This window comes from Bufo bufo, chromosome 9, assembly GCF_905171765.1.
Source record: "Bufo bufo chromosome 9, aBufBuf1.1, whole genome shotgun sequence".
NCBI classification, from domain to species: domain Eukaryota; kingdom Metazoa; phylum Chordata; class Amphibia; order Anura; family Bufonidae; genus Bufo; species Bufo bufo.
In genome coordinates, this window is record NC_053397.1 from 84,668,983 (window position 1) to 84,689,827 (window position 20,845).

The following is a 20,845-nucleotide window of genomic DNA, read 5'->3' on the forward strand; positions in this document are numbered from 1 at the left end:
AAGGCTGCAGGGAACAGCTAATCGGTTGGGTGTGGGGTGACCGTGTCAGACCCTCACTGATTGGATATTAATGACCTATTCTGAGGACAGATCATTAATATCTGGAGCCTGGAAAACCCCTTTAAGTAGGGCCTGTTATGTCCTCACTGAATTGGAAAGAAATACTTTTACAGCCACCTCTTCACTGGTTCTGGACCTGTTTTTTTCCCCACTTTCCTTTCACCAGCACTCAGTGCCATTAGTTTTGGCATCTCATAGAAGTGAATTGTCAGCTCGATGGTGTGAGGTGACATTCCATTAAAACTGAGCTGACAATGCACAGGCCTAATGTAATTAAGACCGCACTGCTGAATTTAAGTGCAAGAAAGGCGCTAGAAAAAAAAATACTCACCTTATCCATTTGATCGCATAGAGGCTGCCATAGAGGCTGCCACGACCATCTTGATTGAAGACACCGGGTGACATCTTGTGCAGTGACATGATGATATCATCACCGGCCGGCTGGGTTAACCATGAAGCGATGTGAAATAATTATTTAAAAAAATAAAAGAATAAAAAAAAAAATATTAAATCTGTGAACAAAATCGGTACACAGCAGGCTGATAATGCATGCATACAATAAATAATGATGCTCTACATTTTCTTGATGTGGTATCTAGGGAATTATACATATGTATATTCATGGAATTATATTCCCAGTTTGAAGGCTTTGTACACCTCATGGGGCAATTTTTTATGATTGCGTTTTACTCATTTTGGGCTTAAAATGATTTTTTCAATTGATCTTTATTAAAAAATATTCAGCAGCTTTGTCATAACGGGTTAACTTCTGCCTAGTTCTGTGAATGGCACTTTCGCTTTGTGTCGGTCATCTAATAACCCTTAACTCTAAATTACTAATGGTTCACATACACTAATTCTTATCAGTAAGATAAGAATTGAGCTATAATGAGTGTTTATAAGATAAGAGATCAGAGATAAGGAGCCATCAGCTGAGCTGCCTGACAGAACACAGTAAAAACACAGAGCCTGCTACTAGAGAATCTCAAGGCTGTATAGAGTAAGGGGCTCCAATTTTTTTATGAAGACCAGTTGAAAAAATGATTTTTAGTTCAATTTAATACTAATGCAATAATAAAAAAATTGCCCCCAATAGCCTTTAAGTATTTCAGTATGGGAGTTAGTGCTGTATCATATTCAACATATCTTATGTTTTCCAGGTACTATTTGCTCCAGGAACACAACACACTGTTCCACTTCTCCATGCGAGGAAGACTTACCATGCTCATCGTCAAAAGGCTGTGGGAGCTTATCTGATTCATGTCTGTCAAATCCTTGCCCGCCAAATGCAACTTGCCAGGTTACTCTTGATACAGAGACCTACGAATGCCGCTGTCCCGCAGGATTCAAGGGAAGAAACTGTGAAATACCAATGAAAAGATGCTTTAGAAATCTGTGTAGACATGGAGGACAGTGTTATGTTACTGACAGAGGGTCTATATGCTTTTGCAGTGTAGGCTACAAGGGGACATTTTGTGAGACCCCAGAAGATGAGTGCCTTTGGAATCCATGCCAAAATGGAGCTGTATGTAGGGAAAGGGGGAATGGGCAAGCATGTTATTGTGTTCCTGGGTTTCAGGGTGCTTTATGCGACATTGAGGTCAATGAATGTATCTCGCAGCCTTGCCAACATGGAGGCACTTGTCTGAACCAGATTGGGAGCTACAGCTGTGTTTGTCCACCGCAGTATACAGGTAGTATCTCCGTTCTAGTATTCTAAAATTTTGATTTGATTCTGGTCATTACAATATCAAATTAAATGGCAGCTATTAGAAATAAACTAATAAATTAATCCAGTTCAAGGGCATTTGTCAGCAGGATCATCCCCTTTAAACCAGGCCTAATGCCTGGTAGGGCTGATCCTGCTGATTATTGCAAAACACAGTAATGGATTGAAGTAAGAAATGCATGATTTTAATCAGCCGGGTCATCCCTACCAGGCATTATGTCTGGTTTAGGGCTCATTCAGATGACTGTTCCCGCTTTTGCGGTCCGCAAATTGTGCATCTTCAAAATACGGATACCGGACCTCTGTGTTCAGCATTTTGATGAACATAATGGCCAGCCCTATGATAGAAATGCCTATTTTATAGGACATGTTCTATCTTTTTTTGGGGCCACGGAACGGAAGTATGAATGCGGACAACACACAGTGTGCTGTCCGCATCTTTTGCGACCCCATTGAAATGAATGGGTACTCATCTGTTTCACAAAATTGCGGAACGGATGCGGACTCAAATATACGGTTGTGTGAATGGGCCTTTAAGGAGGTTTTCCAAGACTTTTTAAGTGATGACCTATCCTCTGTATAGGTCATCAGTATCTGATCTGTGGAGGTCCGACACCAGGGACCCCCACTGATCAGCTGTTTGAGAAGGCACTGGGCTTTAGTAAGTGCTGCGGTTTTGCAGCTTACCAATCACAGTGCTGTACATTGTAATGCGGCTGTGCTTGGGATCTAATGAACATCTCGTCACAAGCTGCGAGAAGGCTGCAGCGCTTACAGGAGCATCAGTTACTCAAACAGCTGATCGATGGGGGTCCCAGGTGTCCAGAGGATAGGTTGTTAGTTAAAAAGTCTCGGAAAACCCCTTTAATAGTGTTCATCCTCTTGACAGATGCTCTATAATTTGTTCAGAATGCTGGCAAAATTGGATGATGTTTTTCCTACACAACTATTCTTCATAAGCTGTTATCCATTGCCAGCGATGAACATTTAATTGTTTTTCCTGGCATAGTCTATAGTGTAACTTGTGAATACAGAGGGCATGTGCCAAGTTCTCAGCAGGTACTTGCATTGTGCCGATCAGTGTATGATCGTAGCCTTGGTGGTGCTGCATCATTTGTTTCAGTAATGGGTACTTGGCTTAGTAATATTGAGAAACAGATGTAGCGGATAAAGAAAACTAGCCAAAAGTCGGATAACCGAGGTTACCAGTGACCTGGCTGTGAAAGACCTCAGTCTAAATTTACAGGGTTCCTTAGAAGACAATAGACTTCATCAGCTAAAAGTATGTCAAAAATGTGTCTGAAAGCAATATGAATCTAGCATGAGAATGAGTGCTCCTTTTCAACATCTCCTGTAAATCTAAACATGATATCAAAGTTTCCCACTTGTATTATTTTGTCAGATTTAAAGGTGTTTTACGAAACCTTTCTACTAATGACTTATCCTGGATGGGTCATCAGTCTGATCGGTGGTGGTCCGACCCCCACCGATCAGTTGTTTAAGAAGGCATTGGCACTCACGTAGCTCCACGGCCATCTCGCAGCTTTGCCGAGGCCATGTGACTTCACATTCCTCGGTCACATGGCCTAGGCGCAGCTCAGCCCGTGTGAAGTGAATGGGGCTGAGCTCCGATACCAAGCACGGCCGCTATCAAATGGACGGAGCTGTGCTTGTTGAGCCAGGAGAAGCCCGCGGCGCCACTGAGGCCTTTTCAAACAGCTGATCGGTGGGGGTCCCAGGTGTCAGAGCCCCAACGATCAGATACTGATGACCTATGTAGAGGATAAGTCATAAGTAGAAAAGTCTCAGAAAACCCCTTTTAAGGTAGTAACCAAAGCAGTTAACCACTAACATGAATGTGACCCGTTCTGCAAATTGTACTCTGCTGTTTGCAAAGCTCCTATGTCGGTGTGTTTTCGGTAATTTGATACCCCAGGCAATCTTCATTTTTCTATTTTCACCTGTGAACACAGTCTACTAAATTTAATTCACAAACACAGGGGGACAATCAATGTGAGAAATAGAAAGATTTACAATGTCCTGGTATATTGTACATGGAACTGTGCTCCAATCCCTCTCTACATGATAAACGCTAAATGCATAATAGGGCGCATACACCCAATAATATCAGAAATATCAATTGTCACATCCTATGTTCCAAAAGGAAATGTAAAAAACATTGTGGTAATATGTTAGAACGAGAGGCCTGATCATATGGCAATGGAGAAATCATTCAGGCACAGAAAAGGAGGTGTAAAGCATACACAACAAGTGCCAATTGACCCCTTTTATAGTAGATATGTGCATAAAGAAGAAAAATTGGACCTAGGAGACTAAAAAATTGTCTGCATTTTTCTACAAACAGAGCCACTCAAGTGAATGAGGCTCAGTGGCAATAGTCCACAAAGTCCATGGACAAGAGTGACCCTGTGTCTGATAAAATAAAACACTTTTCTTGTAGGCAATATGAATACATGATGTGTATAAGAGACTTTTAACTGTATGTATACTTGCATTGGCATGCCATATTAAGGAAGGTAATAACCATAATTTATATCATTTTTCCTAAAAATACTATGCAAATCTTTTAGGTAGAGACTGTGAGATGGAGTATCATGGGTGCACATCAGAACCTTGTCTGAACGGTGCCACGTGCCTCAACGCTTTGGGATCTTTCTCCTGTGAATGTGCTGCCGGATTCTATGGGGAGCTTTGTGATATAAACCTAAATGAGTGTGCCAGTTCTCCATGCCTTAACGGTGGACAGTGTGTGGATAAGATTGACGGGTGAGTAATGGTTCCAAGTTTATGACCTTTCGTTCTACTTTGTTGCCACCAGAGGTTGAAGGTTTGTTTCTTTGGGATGATGTTTTGCAGGTATCTGTGTGATTGCAGTATGGTGGGATTCACAGGTCTGAACTGTGAGGCTCCTGCGCTTCCGTGTTTGTCGCAGCCGTGTCAGAACAATGCCACCTGCTTGGAAGATTCTGCGGGCTTTCAGTGTCTGTGCTGGCCAGGTACCTTTTTATTTTAAGGCAGCTATAGGTTAAAGGGAACCTGTCACCGCCAAAATGCCCTCTAAACCTTCAGCAGTACCTCACAGCTGAAGTCATCTGATTTGCTAATTCGTCTGATGGGCAAGATCACAAGAAACCAACTTTTCTGACAATTACTGTATGCAAATAAGAAGCTTGAAGTCAAGAGGGAAGTGGCCTTGACACTTGAAGTCAACCTTGCTGCGCCCCCTTCCTGCCCATTCGCATTTGATTGACTGCTTTGTTTTTTATTCTTCATGTTCAATTCCCCAGGAGATCTCACGCCTGCGCTGTACAATCTCATTTTCGGGACCTGCGCAGTGAGCACCACGGTGGTGTACTTGGCTTCAGAGGTTCATTGCACAGGCACCGATTCATGGGCACGAGCCAAGCCAAGTAGACAACAGCAGGATAGATTAGATTTGCCTGGTTGAGTTCACATCTGTGTTGTCATTTGCAGCTTTCTGTTCTGTCATAGGAACAAACCGGAAATGATGAAATACAAGATCTGTCACGTAATGGGCACCAATGGTACCATATGGACTCCATTGACTTATAACATAGCCACTGCCCAATCAGTACTAAATAGCAAAAAATAAAATATTACAATGTAGCTTTAGGGTGCCTTCCAATGCGGCAGATTATGCAGAAATTTCTGCGACTGAAAATTAGTTCCATTCATTTGATTGAGTGTTGTAGAAATCCATGTGCTTGCCTCCAAAGTAACTTCCCTTCTTGCTTGTGGGCCAATGAGAAGGCTGCAATGTCTTTGTCTGAGCTTAGCAACATCCCTAGCAACCAATAGGAAAGTTGCCTACCCCTTACTATATAAGAACCTCCCCAGCAGCCCTTGTATGCAGTATTTTGCAGATCTGAGAGAGACCGTAGTGTTATTTCTGTGCTCTCTGCTTTACTGTGTCATTACATTAGTTAGTTAGTTAGTTAGTTAGTTAGCTTATATATATAATACAGATAGTTAGTGGGAGATAGTCAGTGTAGGTTAGATGGTGATATAGTGTAGTGATAGTGATAGGTTCTGCTGTCCATACATACATACATGCTACATACATAGTGCTGTGATGTCACAAGTTCACAACAATACTTAGTGCACCAATCACTAATCAGTAGTCAGACCTGCTAAAATGTGAAGTTGCATGTATTGCGCCAAAATATTCTCATCATTAAAGCCAATTTCGCAATCGCGATTATATTGGAGCACTCTATCTGCATATAAAGCTATTGTAATGTTATGCCATGCCAACCATTTTCTCCAGTCTCAGGAAACTTCCAGCAGCTTGAAAAATGTAGCTATAGAGACCCACGCCTGTATTTTGCGCGCATTACATTGCCGATTTTTCACGTTCAAGAAAATAATCTCAAATTCGCGAATATATGACGAATATTCTACCAAATATTCGCGAAATATCGCAAATTTGATTATTGCCCCTGCCGCTCATCACTATTGATCAGCTGTTAGAAGAGGCCTTCAGTGCTGCAGCCTCTTCCTAGGCCAGCAACATCACTGTACATCGGTCACACGGCCTAGTTGCAGCTCAGTCCTATTCGAGTCAATGGAGCTGGATGTACGGCGCTGTGCTTGGACAGCTCCCAGGGGCCTGCATCGCTCACCAGAGCTCCAGTGAGCGCAGCGACTCCCTGAAACAGCTGAACAGTGGGGATGCCGGTACTTGGACCCCCACTGATGTTATAAATCATCATTATATTTTCCAGGATAACCCCTTTAAGAATATTATACATTTCCTCTAGAAAATCGTTTCTGCCTGCTCCTTTGCATTATATATAATCAAGAAACTAAGTGGCTACACATGGAGTACAATAAATCTGTGATATAGGTCTGTATCTGCTCCATGTGCTACCTTACAGGGGCCATGTATAAGCCCTAAGACCCCCTGCATATCCTTAAAGAAGTTCTAAAAAAATGTTTCTATTATTACAGGCTACACAGGTTCTCTGTGTGAGATCCGACTCTCTATGTGCACAAGCCAGCCTTGTATGTATGGTGCGGAATGCATGGAGCTGACACGGTTCAATATGTCTCAAGGAGACATCACCGTGCAAGATGAACCCAAAGGCTACATCTGCAAATGTGGAAATGGTTTCACTGGTATGCACTAAATGGCACTAATATCGAATAAAAGTATGAAATAAGGCTGTAGGGTGACTATACAGTATATCCTCTTATTGGGAACTAAAAAAGATTTTGGCCAGAATTTTTGTTACCAAAAATAGCCGGGATTCTCAAGGGGGCGGGGGGGGTTGTGCTGTCAGGCGGGCAATATTACTAATAAACGCTTCCTGCCCCAAGTGTCCTCATTTTTGAAAACCAATGTATGGTTAAACCTAAAATAACATCTATGTAAACCAATCTATCTAAGACCTACCTGAGCAATGCTAGAAAACACTGTTTTATAGAAGTTTCTATGTTTCTGAACAAATGTACATAAAAGATATGGCATTTTTCTTTTAATACTTAACTTCAATGCACTGATATGATGGCAGAAAAGATAGTTCGAATTCTACATGCAGTAAAGGGTTTCTTTTATCCTGTTAGACGCTGTCCTGATTTTTTATCATGTGAGGTTGACCTCATCATGTGTACTGAACTGGACTTGTTTGATAGCCACCTCGACTGCTCCTCTCACTTCTAAGATGGAACTTTGTTCTGACCACTCCACTGTAGGTGTACTGTTGGACAGTTTATAATAAATACTCAGTGGTCACAAAAGTTATGAAACTGGTATCAAATCAATAATGCAAAAAATCCTTTTGAGTACATGGGCTTGTTTGCCTGATAGTATTCATGTATTTTTTTTTATCGATCTTTGCGTATGGGTGGGGTTGGCAGATTTCACAGGCTCCAGTAGTAAAAAAGTCAAAAACTTTATATTTTCATCCAAAAACACAGTGGCATCCAAGTTCACTTTTGTCTAGTTCCACAGCAAAATAAACACCAACAGCAAAATTAAAGCACTTGCCCATCTAACTAAACACCAGGTTTTCTCACCTATCTCTCAGCATAGACACAGAATCAGGTTTTGTACAGCAAGTATCTGTTGCAGTTTCCAGGGTCTGACACTAAATAAGGCTCTCGGCACTGTATTTATTCCCCTAGTAATGATTTCAGTGGCTACACCTTGGTTTGCCTCGGGCTAGGATAAATAGTTGTACTGGAGTGGGTAGGGAATGTCAGGTTCCTCTACAACCTTCCTACCATTTCATAAAAATCCAAGCCCATAAAACACTTTAAAGGAAAGTGTTTTCTCACCTATTTCTCAGCATAAACCCAGAATCAGGCTTTGTACAGCAAGTATGTGTTGCAGTTTCCAGGGTCTGACACTAAATAAGGCTCTTGTCGCTGTATTTATTCCCCCAGTAATGATTCCAGTAGCTACACTGCGATTTGCTTCAGGCTAGGGTAAATAGTTGCACTAGAGTGGGGAGAGAATGGCAGGTCCCTCTACCAACCTTCCTCCATTCCATAAAAATCCAGGCCCATAAAACACTTTAAAGCAAAGTGCCTCAGCAAACTACACTTTGCTGAAACCAACCAGATTTCCTGTATTCTTTTACCACACCAATCCTAGCATTCTGGGTCAGATCTATACCACCCTCCAGTACTTTACCAGCCACTATGCTACATATATGAGCAATATTAAACTTAATAAACTTTTCCATGACCTTAAAATAATACAGACTATTTGATAATCCTGTACCTATCATATGTAAGATCAACTGATCTACGTCACATGTGTCTCAGACCATGCTATGTAGAGTGGAGTACCAGGATCCTATGCTGAGCTTCAGCAGGGGCAGCAACAAAATATGAAGAAAGATGATAAGGCATAAATCCATAAAATACAAGTCTATATTGTGATTTCATATACAGGGTGGTCCGTGAAAAAGTAGCCCGCCCCTCAATATCTCCAAATCAAACTGCCCAATAGTAAATCTGTCTTAGTTGTCCATAGCAACCAATCAGAGCTCAGCTCTTATTTTTTCAGAGCCCTGTAGGAACTGAAAGCAGGGCTCTTACTGGCTGCTATGGTCAACTAATATTGATTTATTGTTCAATTTGATAAAAATGGCCTATTGTGTCAGAAAGATGGTGTTCTCCTGGGAACAGTGAATAGTGATTGTGGAAGGCTATATGCCAAGCAGTTTGATTAAAGAAATGCAACCCTTTGCCGACAAGTACCCAGGAAGAAAACCACCAGCTAAACGTTGTATTCAGAGTCTGGTTCGGAAATGGCATAAAATTGTCTGTCACAAACCTGAAGAAACCGAGAACTCCATTGATCAGGACGGCTGAAATTGTGCATGAAATTCAGCAGCGGATTGCAAGTAGCCCAAAAAATCAACTCGAACCTGAAACCGTACCGAATAACTTGTGTGCAAGAACTGAAAGAGTCTGACAAAGCTAAACGCTTAAATTAATGTATTGGTTGATGACTATGATTGCTGACAGACATCTGGACCCATTGCTGTACTTCATGACGGATGAAGCTTGGTTTTATTTATCAGGTCATGTAAATTCCAAGAGTACGAGATACTATTCCACTGAAAATCCCAATCTGACTCACGAAACACCATCAGAACCAGAAAATTGGCATTTGGTGTGCATTGTGGACCCAATTTTCTTCAAATCAACTGTGAAAACTGCAATTTACCTGGAAATCTTTGAACAGTTTTACCACCAACTAACACCAGAAGAAAAAATTTCCTGCTTTTTCCAGCAAGATAGGGGAACGGGAAACGCCTCACAGAACTCACTCATAAACTGTTTATGGAGGAGCGAACTGTGAGCAAGGGGCTATGGCCACCACATTCCCCAGACTTATCTACATACGATTATCTGTGGGGAAATTTAAAAACAGAAGGTGTACACTAATAAACCTCATACCCTGGATGAACTCAAGGAGAACATCAAACACACCATCCGCATCATCACAAGCAGTATCAGCCAACATAATCCTATGTGCCCAAAGATGCAGAGATGTGAATGGGGACCGCTTTCAGCATCTACTGTGACTTGTGGGTAATAAAAAAAAAAACAATCAACTTGCTCGTTCATCTTCTCATACTATCACTGGAGGCGGGCTACTTTTTGGTGGGTCACCCTGTAAAACATAGGCAGCAACTCATAACATCACTATTAGGGATGAGCGAATTTCATATTTTGAAGTTCGTGTTGTGGTATTTACTGAATTGCGTTATGGATTCCGTTACCACGGACAATAACGCAGTTCCACAATGGAATGCATAACGGAATGCCTTTAGAGGCATTCCGTTATTCATTCCGTCATAATAGAAGTCTATGGCCTGCATAAGGGATCCGTCCGGTTTACGTTAAGCAGGAGAGCACTCCAGCATAATGAAAACCGGACGGATCCGTTATGCAAGCCATAGACTTCTATTATGATGGAATGAGTAACGGAATACCTCTAAAGGCATTCCGTTATGCATTCCGTTGTGGAATTGTGCTATGGTACGTGGTAATGAAATCCATAACACAATTCAGTAAATGCCACAACACGAACCCGCACATGAACTTTAAAATATGAAATCCTCTCATCCCTAATCACTATGTCTAGAGATGAGCGAATTTCTTAAAAGTTCGATTCGGCTGATTTGCCGAATTTCTGAAAGAAATTTGATTCGTCACGAAGCACATTTTTTTGTAAGTAGCATCGTTAGCGTCGTTAATCGCGACGGGCCAGCCGCCATCTTGCTTGAAGATCTCGGCCGAAATTCTGTGCGATGCGAGATTACATCATCACGGAGAAATTTTTACGTTTTTTATACTATTTCAGGTTAAATCGATTTGCTGACACGAAGCACGAGGAAATTCGGCATCTAGGCAAATCGAATTTATCCTGAAATTCGGATCAAATTCCACTTCGTGGGATTCGATTCGCTCATCTCTAACTATGTCCACATGCCTCAATCAATTGCCTTGAAACTTTGCACAACCTAAGATCTCAGTTTCCCAAACATATCCTGGAAGTTTCATGGATTTTGGCACCCACAAGGCAAATGAGTGACATTAAGCTTGTGTTTTGGGGAGCTTAATGTGGCTTAACGTACAAAAAAAACAACTCAGATGTATAGGAGCACAGGCTGACACTGGGTATTAGAGCAACAGCTGATTAGTGGTTTACATACACTATATAAAAAGACACATATGCATGTTTTTCTCAATATCTGACATGAAATCAGAATAAGAAACACACTGCTTCTTTGTGTAGCACCATGGGAAAGTCTAAAGTCTAAAGAAATCAGCCAAGATATTAGAAAGAGAATTGTCGACTTGCCCAAGTCTGGCTCAACCTTGGGTGCTATTTCAAGATACCTGAAGGTGCCTTGTTCATCTGTACAAACAATTATACGCAAGTACAAACAATATGGGAATATACAGCCATCATACCGCTCAGGAAGGAGACGGGTTCTGTGTCCCAGAGATAAACGTGCTTTGGTCCGACGTGCATATCAACTCAAGAACAAAAGCAAAAGACCTTGTGGAGATGATGGCGGAAGCTTGTAAGATTGTGTCAATATCCACAGTGAAACGAGAACTGTACCAACATGGGCTGAAAGGCCACACTGCCAGGAAGAAGCCATTACTCCAAAAGAAATATAAAAAAGTCAGATTAATGTTTGCAAATGCACACGGGAACAAAGATCTACATTTTTGGAGACATGTCCTGTGGTCTGACAAAACTAAAATTGAACTTTTTGGCCATAATGACCATCGTTATGTTTGGAGGAAAAAGGGAGAAGCTTGGAAGCCTAAGAACACCATCCCAACCGTGAAACACGGGGGTGGCAGCATCATGTTGTGGGGCTGTTTTGCTGCAGGAGGGACTGGTGCACTTCACAAAATAGATGGCATCATGAGGAAAGAAGATTATGTGGAAATACTGAAGCAACATCTCAAGACATCAGCCAGGAAGTTAAAGCATGGGCAGAAATGGGTCTTCCAAATGGACAATGACCCGAAGCATACTGCCAAACTGGTTACAAAGTGGCTTAAGGATAACAAAGTCAATGTTTTGGAGTGGCCATCACAAAGCCCTGATCTCAATCCTATTGAAAATTAATGGGCAGAGCTAAAAAGGCAGGTGCGAGCAAGGCGACCAACAAACATGGCTCAGTTACACCAGTTTTGTCAGGAGAAATTCCGACCAACTATTGTGAGAAGCTTGTGGACCGTTTGACCCAAGTCATACAGTTTAAGGGCAATGGTACCAAACAGTGGCGTAGGGATCGCCATAGCAACCATAGCAGTGGCTATGGGGCCCTACGCCACTGGGGGCCCGTCCGGACCGCATTCATTTTTTTTTTTATTAACACACACAGGCACTGGCAGCCAGGCCCGACCGCCCGCCCAGTGTAGTGGGTGGTGCGTGGGCGGTCCGCGACTCCGGCCTGGCTGGGGGGAAGCCGCGCCAAGTCAGGACTCAGGACTGGAGCAGGCGGGCCCGGGGCAGAAGATGGGGTAGGCGGTGGAGGGGGCCGGAACGGGGGCGTACCCATAGGCGTGTGCACGAGGTGTGCCTGGGCACACCCTAATCACACCCCTGTGCTCCGCCTCCTGCACTGCCAGCCATGCGCGTGCGGCGTGACGGAGTGAGTGACGTCACGTTATGCTGCCGCCGGCTGCCTATTTTGAATGTGAAGAGCGGGAGCCTGCCTGCCCGCCCCCCCGCGCCCAGTGTGCCTAACTGCCCATGCCCAGTAGGCCAGAAGTGAATGGATTCTGATCTTTTGTGCACTGCCAGCAGTCTGCCACAGTAAAAAGAAAAAGTCTGGAGTGGAGAGGAGTCCTGACTGTCCCCAGTAAGTTAGTGAAGTGTCAAGTGATAGATAAGGATTATTAGATAGTAGTATACATACTAGTACATACTTTGCACAAGTTTATTATTTACAACTTAAAGGGAACCTGTCACCAAAAAAATCGCTTATTAAGCTGTTAATAGTATTTTTTGGTGACAGGTTCCCTTTAAGTTGTAAATAATAAACTTGTGCAAAGTATGTACTAGTATGTAGTACCTTATAGTGCTGCATAGTAGTTTCCTAATGCACTTTTTCTTCATTTAGCCTCCTTGAGAAATCAATGTTTTATTCAGCCGCTGCCCCGTGCTTCAAGTCAGGTTTGAAGTCAAGGGGGCAGCGGCCTAGGCGTCTCCAATCCTGCTCTCCCCGCCGCCTTTATTGACACGCTGGATCTCAGTGCCGGGACCGCGCTCCCAGCCCGCATGCGCAGTAAAGGGCTGCTGTAGCCTGTAGCGCGATCCCGGCTCCGGCTCGTACACTCAGCCGGCTTCAGTTTTGCTACTGCGCATGCGCCCGGCATCTTCTGTAACTGCGCTAGTATGTAAGGCTGGCGGGCGCATGCGCAGTAGCGAAACTGAAGCCGGCTGAGTGTACGAGCCGGAGCCGGGATCGCGCTACAGCAGCCCTTTACTGCGCATGCGGGCTGGGAGCGCGGTCCCGGCACTGAGATCCGGCGTGTCAATAAAGGCGGCGGGGAGAGCAGGATTGGAGACGCCTAGGCCGCTGCCCCCTTGACTTCAAACCTGACTTGAAGCACGGGGCAGCGGCTGAATAAAACATCGATTTCTCAAGGAGGCTAAATGAAGAAAAAGTGCATTAGGAAACTACTATGCAGCACTATAAGGTACTATTAACAGCTTAATAAGTGATTTTTTTGGTGACAGGTTCCCTTTAAGCTCACTTACATAAGGAACGCGGGGTCCGTCTTACAATAGTTGCCAGCCTCCACCCCCTGTTGGGGGTCAGTCACTGTCAGGGACACTGTTATGGGGGGGGGGGGGGGGGGGCATAAATTTTTTTTGCTATGGGGCCCACGCATTTATAGCTACGCCCCTGGTACCAAATGTTAATGAAATGTAAGTTATAAAAATGCCTTAAAACATTCTCTCTCTCATTATTCTGGCATTTTGCAAATAATAATATTTGTGGTAATCCTAATTGACCAAAAACAGGAAAGGTTTATTCTGATTTCATGTCAGATACTGAGAAAAACATGGACATGTGTCTTTTTATATGGTGTATGGATCTGGTTTCAACTGTATGTAGCAATCACATTCCTCCAATTTGGCATGTATACCTGTATAGTTTTATAGTACTTGATCAATGCCAAAGAAAATAAAACTATTAGGACTACCTGCATGCCTCTGCCATGGGTGGTGGCACCCAAGGAGTTAACCATACTCTTTTCAGTGTAGCCTATATGCTCTGCTGTGCAAGTTTTAATTTTCCTAGAGGTGATGTTACAACTAGAACAGTAGATCACATACTGGGTGTCACAATCAATGAATGTCTTAATACTGCCCTTTAAGTAGCCACCAGAGGATACAAATGATTTTGTTTTAATGGCAGACTTGCAGACATCACACTGCCTGCCAGCACACAGGGAAAGTCTGTCTGTGAAAGCTAAATCTTAAGGGGTCATTTACTATACTGAAATACGCCTAAATTATGCATATTTCAGGCGCAGTTGGCGCTGCAATAGTTAGTTGCACCACTATCTATGACTCCGCCCCTCTCACGGCACGTTTATAATTGTGGGTGTGGCGTTGGTGGGGAAGGGGCAGGCCCGTCTGTATTAGGAGTAGAAAATGGTCTAAATGTAAGACAGCAAGGAAGATGGCTTACATTTAGACTGGCGCTAGATGCGCCAAAGTTATGGAGAGGCCCACGTCAAACTGGTGTAAATTAGAACTGGCTTAGTTGCCCATAGCAATCAATCAGATTCCACCTTTCATTTTTCACAGCTCCTTTGGAAAATAAAAGGTGGAATCTGATTGGTTGCTATGAGCAACTAAGACTTCTTTCATATTAGCGTTTTCAATTTTGCTTTGGGGATCCGTCTTAGGATCTCAATAGTGGAAGAAATTCATCGTCAATGGGGACAAAACTGAACTGAACAAAACGGAATTCACCAAAATGCATTCCGTTACGTTTGGTTGCGCTCCCATCACAGACAGAATAACGCTGCAAGAAGCATTTTTCTGTCCGCGATGTGGTGTGGAGCAAGATGGATACGTCCTGGCAGGGCCGGTTTTAGACAAAATGTGGGGGGCCAACATCTTGTAATAATGTCCTAAAAACACAGTCCGACGTCCGACACCCCCACCGATCAGCTGTTTGAGGAGATGGCACGTGTTGTTCACTGCTGCTGCACGCAGTCTTCTCAAACAGCTGATCGGCCTTCCTCAGCCACATGTGCCGAAACGCGTCCCGTTTGAGGACTTTTGTTGTTTAACAAATAAAGATTGAAGTAAGCAAGCTAATAAGGCAGCTGGGAATTTCTTAAATTGGATTTCGTGTGGGGATCCCTCCCTTTTTTCCCATGCAGCCGTAACAGGAACCCGAGCTGTTGATTTGGACTATCCTAAGGATAGGTCATCAATATGAAAAAAACTGAGAACCTCTTGAAGCTACCCCCAATACTGTGCCTGTTGTGCTTCCCCCCATGTCCACAAACACTATAGTATACACTAGGGCTGGGCGATATGGCCTAAAATCTATAATTTGAAGCATGTGCGATATAACGATATATCGCAATATATTATTTTCTTCTGTATGTATACAAATCCATGTCCCCCAGCCAGCACCATCAGGCCCATGTCATTGCCATTATCCATGTCCCCCAGCCAGTGCTATCAGCCCCATGCCATTGCCATTTGCAATTATCCATGTCCCCCAGCCAGCGCCATCAGCCTCATGCCATTGCCACCATCATTATGTCCTCCAGCCATTATGTCTTCCAGCCAGCACCATCAGCCCCATGCTGCCATTGCTATTTGCAATCATCCATGTCCCCCAGCCAGCGCCATCAGCCCCATGCCATAGCTATCCACCACCCCACCTCCACTCCCCGGTAGATTCGGGCCCCTGCTAATATACTTACTTTTCCTGCAGGGTGCGCGGCTGGCTGATGGAGTCCGCAGGAGACGGACGGCGTTCTTATTCTCAGCATGCACTGGGAGGGACCTGACGTCACACACAGTGTCTGCCTGCGCGCTGACTATGTGTGCGCGCAAGGCCCTGGCCAGTGCAGCGCGGTGCCGACTCGGGAGGCCACAGAGCGTTTAATGAGAAGCTTCTTCAGTTCACTACCGCTCCGTGGTCATCTATAGCTATATGGCGATATATAAAAAATCTATATCGTTGCCCGAATTTATATAGTTTATACGGTATATCATTTATATCGCCCATCCCTACTATACACCCAGACTGCCCTCATTAGTAATGGTGCCCCCAATAGTGATAATACTCCCCAAGATAGCCCCCATTAGTAGCAATGCCCTCCATATTGCGTCAAATAATAATAACGCCCCTACAGTACCCTAGTAGTAATAATATAACCAAAATGCTCCCAGTGGCTCTAATATCTCCCAGTAGTGCCCCCCCACTAGTTCCAATATATAATGCTTCCCCTCATAGTGCCAATATATGTATATATAATGTTCCACCGTAGTGGCAGTATATATATAATGCTCCTCCATTCCTCCCCAGTAGTGCCAAGTATATATAATGATCTCCTTTTCCCCCATCCTTGGTCCCCCCAGCAGTGTGGACATTTAGTAAAAGAAAAAAAAACTGCCTCCTTCACGTCCCCCCGCCACTGTCTGCGATACCACAGTTTTATCTGTAGCATGTGTTGCTGCATCCTGATGTGTGCGGTCCCAATGACATCACCATTCCTGCTCCGGGTCTCACGTGATGACGTCATCATGCGAAACCCAGAGCAGGAGGTTGCAGTGATGTCATTGCGGCTTCTTGCTCTGTTCTAATGCCTCACAGGCTTGAGGCCTAGCGGCCTGAGGCTTGTGAAGTTGGACCGCCATGAGTGTTCCCTCCTTTATGGGGCGAAGTGGCACCCTAGGCGGATGACTACCCTCCCCTATCCATCATCCCGACCCTAATTCAGAGCACACCACTGCAGGAGGTATAACAGGAGAGGACTATAACTCCCAACATGTCTAAGACATTATTATTTAATATCAGAGCACATTACAGGGGGACGTATAAGAGGATTGGACTATAACTCCCAGCATATCCAAGCGGTTATTATGTAATATCAGAGTACATTACAAGAGGAGGTATAAGAGAAGACTACAACTCCCAGCATGTCCAAGCAGTTATTATGTAATATCAGAGTACATTATAAGAGAAGGTATAAAACTCCCAGCATATCCAGGGTGTTGTAATGTACCCTGATATTATATAATAATGGCCTGGACATGCTGAGAGTTGTAGTCCTCTCCTCTTATACCTCCTCTTGTAATGTACTCTGATATTACATAACAAGCTGGACATGCTGGGAGTTGTAGTCCTCTCCTCATACCTTCTCTTGTAATGTACTCTGATATTACATAACAGAAGGTATAAGAGAAGAGGACTACAACTCCCAGCATTTTCCTTGCACTTACATTGAATCCATACTGCTTCACATGCATGGCCGGTCTTCTTCTTCATTACATTACTGCACTGCTGAGCTCCGCCTCCTGTTCTGGTCACATGATGGTGAGGTCATCGCAGGTCCTTCATCCCCTCTTCTCTGCTGAGCTCCACCTCCTGCATCTGACATTATGGCAGGTCCTGTCAGCACTATGATAATGATTTCTCTTACATGTGAGGGAGGAGACCGTACACTGCATTGTAAAGTGCAGCTGTCCACCCGTTTGCTTCCTCAGACGTTCAGCTGAACAGCAACACTGAAGCAGGGGGCCCCTTGGACAATGGGGGCCCTGGGCAATTGCCCAGTCCTCCCCCCCCCCCTAACGCCGGCTCTGCGTCCTGGCACACAATGTAAGTCATTGGGAATGGATCCATTTTCTCTGACATAATAGAAAACGGATCCGTCCCCCATTGACTTTCAATGGTGTTCATGATGGATCCGTCATGGCTATAGAAGACATAATACAACCCGATCCGTTCATGACTGATGCATGCGGTTGTATTATGGTAACGGAAGCGTTTTTGCAGATCCATGATGGATCCGCAAAAAACGCTAGTGTGAAAGTAGCCAAAGACAGTTCTACTTTACACCAGTTTTATAACATTATGCAACATTGTATAAATGTGATTGCAACATATGTGTTATCTTCATATGGATTTCCTTCTATGGTCATACAGATGGCTTCATTATGTAAATCTAATTTGACTGTACGCCCCACAGTGGAATGCCACTGGTCCGCTTTGGTTTTAAAAGAAAATGCAGTATAATGTGACAACATGCTATAAGAAGGAACAAATAAATATAGAATGTGTAAGCCGGATGAGGAGATACTGATTTTATGGATTTGCTGCCTGAGTTTCAAATGGAATCACAATAAAGACTTGGGGGGTCATTTATGACCAGATATACATATATCTGGCACAGATTCTGTCGCATGTCATGGTGCAGCTGAATTGGCAACTTCTTTCCAGCTCACACGAGGTCTAAAGAAGTGGGCAGGGAAGGGGATGGGCCGGCAGAACCCTTCTTATTCATCATTGTCTACGCCAGTTTAGATACAGAAAATGGTGTAAATGTAAGACAGCAAGGAAGCTGTCTTACATTTAGAATTGGCGCTGGATGGGCCAAAGTTATGTACAGTCGTGGCCAAAAGTTTTGAGAATGACAAAAATATTAGTTTTCACAAAGTTTGCTGCTAAACTGCTTTTAGATCTTTGTTTCAGTTGTTTCTGTGATGTAGTGAAATATAATTACACGCACTTCAAACGTTTCAAAGGCTTTTATCGACAATTACATGACATTTATGCAAAGAGTCAGTATTTGCAGTGTTGGCCCTTCTTTTTCAGGACCTCTGCAATTCGACTGAGCATGCTCTCAATCAACTTCTGGGCCAATTCCTGACTGATAGCAACCCATTCTTTCATAATCACTTCTTGGAGTTTGTCAGAATTAGTGGGTTTTTGTTTGTCCACCCGCCTCTTGAGGATTGACCACAAGTTCTCAATGGGATTAAGATCTGGGGAGTTTCCAGGCCATGGACCCAAAATGTCAACGTTTTGGTCCCCGAGCCACTTAGTTATCACTTTTGCCTTATGGCACGGTGCTCCATCGTGCTGGAAAATGCATTGTTCTTCACCAAACTGTTGTTGGATTGTTGGAAGAAGTTGCTGTTGGAGGGTGTTTTGGTACCATTCTTTATTCATGGCTGTGTTTTTGGGCAAAATTGAATGAATGGTCTCAGGATGCTTTACTGTTTGCATGACACAGGACTGATGGTAGCGCTCACCTTTTCTTCTCCAGACAAGCCTTTTTCCAGATGCCCCAAACAATCGGAAAGAGGCTTCATCAGAGAATATGACTTTGCCCCAGTCTTCAGCAGTCCATTCACCATACTTTCTGCAGAAGATCAATCTGTCCCTGATGTTTTTTTTGGAGAGAAGTGGCTTCTTTGCTGCCCTTCTTGACACCAGGCCATCTTCCAAAAGTCTTCGCCTCACTGTGCGTGCAGATGCGCTCACACCTGCCTGCTGCCATTCCTGAGCAAGCTCTGCACTGGTGGCACTCCGATCCCGCAGCTGAATCCTCTTTAGGAGACGATCCTGGCGCTTGCTGGACTTTCTTGGACGCCCTGAAGCCTTCTTAATAAGAATTGAACCTCTTTCCTTGAAGTTCTTGATGATCCTATAAAATGTTGATTGAGGTGCAATCTTAGTAGCCACACTATCCTTGCCTGTGAATCCATTTTTATGCAACGCAATGGTGGCTGCACGCGTTTCTTTGCAGGTCACCATGGTTAACAATGGAAGAACAATGATTTCAAGCATCACCCTCCTTTTAACATGTCAAGTCTGCCATTTTAACCCAATCAGCCTGACATAATGATCTCCAGCCTTGTGCTCGTCAACATTCTCACCTGAGTTAACAAGACGATTACTGAAATGATCTCAGCAGGTCCTTTAATGACAGCAATGAAATGCAGTGGAAAGTTTTTTTTGGGATTAAGTTAATTTTCATGCCAAAGAAGGACTATGCAATTCACCTGATCACTCTTCATAACATTCTGGAGTATATGCAAATTGCTATTATAAAAACTTAAGCAGCAAGTTTTCCAATTTCCAATATTTATGTAATTCTCAAAACTTTTGGCCACGAGTGTAGAGGCCTGCGCCTCCACATAATTTTGGCAATCCACTGCCAGCTATTGGCCTTTATTAAGACCGGCGTCTAAAATGCCAGTCTTAATAAATGTGCCCCTTGGATTTTATGGATTTGTGCCTCTTTCTTCATATTTGTACTTATTAGGATCACTGTGGATTTCTTCCTCTGTAATGCAGAGAGTGAAGTCTGGGGCAAATCAGCAGCAAAATCCGCAACAAGTCAGCAGCAGAATTTCCACTAAGAGTGCCTGTACCTTTTGACAGGTTGCAGATACAGACCCTTTTGAGAGATGTAGTTAGACCTGCATTTTGTACACCGGTCTAAATCTGTCTTGAGCTGGTATGAGAGATGCCACAATTGTTAACAGATGCATGGCTCTTAATAATCGGGAACATCTTGGGCCTTCTATGCATTACAACTGGACTGATTTCAGGTGTAATGTGGGACAGTTTTCTGGTACATATGTTGTTAAATGTAGTGGGCAGTGGGCAGGATATTTTTTTTAAATGTGATGAGAGTGGGGGAAAGAGTGCCAAATTTTGGTGGAAACCAGGGCTTACACCACAATTCGTGACTTTTCTTCACCAGAAAATTGGCATAGAAGCTCAATAAATCTCGCCCTTAATCTGCTAGTACAAAGTTCCTGATGGCCTTATACAGTATGTGTATATTTGCAGACATCATATTAGCATATGTTTCATATCTCCCTCATCTGCCTGCTAGATATACTGCACATGGCAGCAGGGATAGACACAGAAATCGGAGTGCCCCTGTGCAAGAACAGTATATTGACCCCATATTCTCTAATAGGTCATCATAGAATACCCCATTAAGTATCTCTTAACTACAATT

General features: G+C 43.6%; 1 protein-coding gene across 1 annotated transcript in view; it reads left to right on the forward strand.

Annotated features, from left to right (window-relative positions):
- Positions 1-20,845, forward strand: part of CRB1 (crumbs cell polarity complex component 1) — a 148,653-nt gene that overhangs the window by 53,675 nt on the left and 74,133 nt on the right. The window contains exons 6-9 of the mRNA XM_040408758.1: positions 1,221-1,754; positions 4,381-4,576; positions 4,667-4,806; positions 6,782-6,949. Of these exons, the coding sequence (XP_040264692.1) occupies positions 1,221-1,754; positions 4,381-4,576; positions 4,667-4,806; positions 6,782-6,949 (1,038 nt within the window). The remainder of the gene's footprint in view (positions 1-1,220; positions 1,755-4,380; positions 4,577-4,666; positions 4,807-6,781; positions 6,950-20,845) is intronic.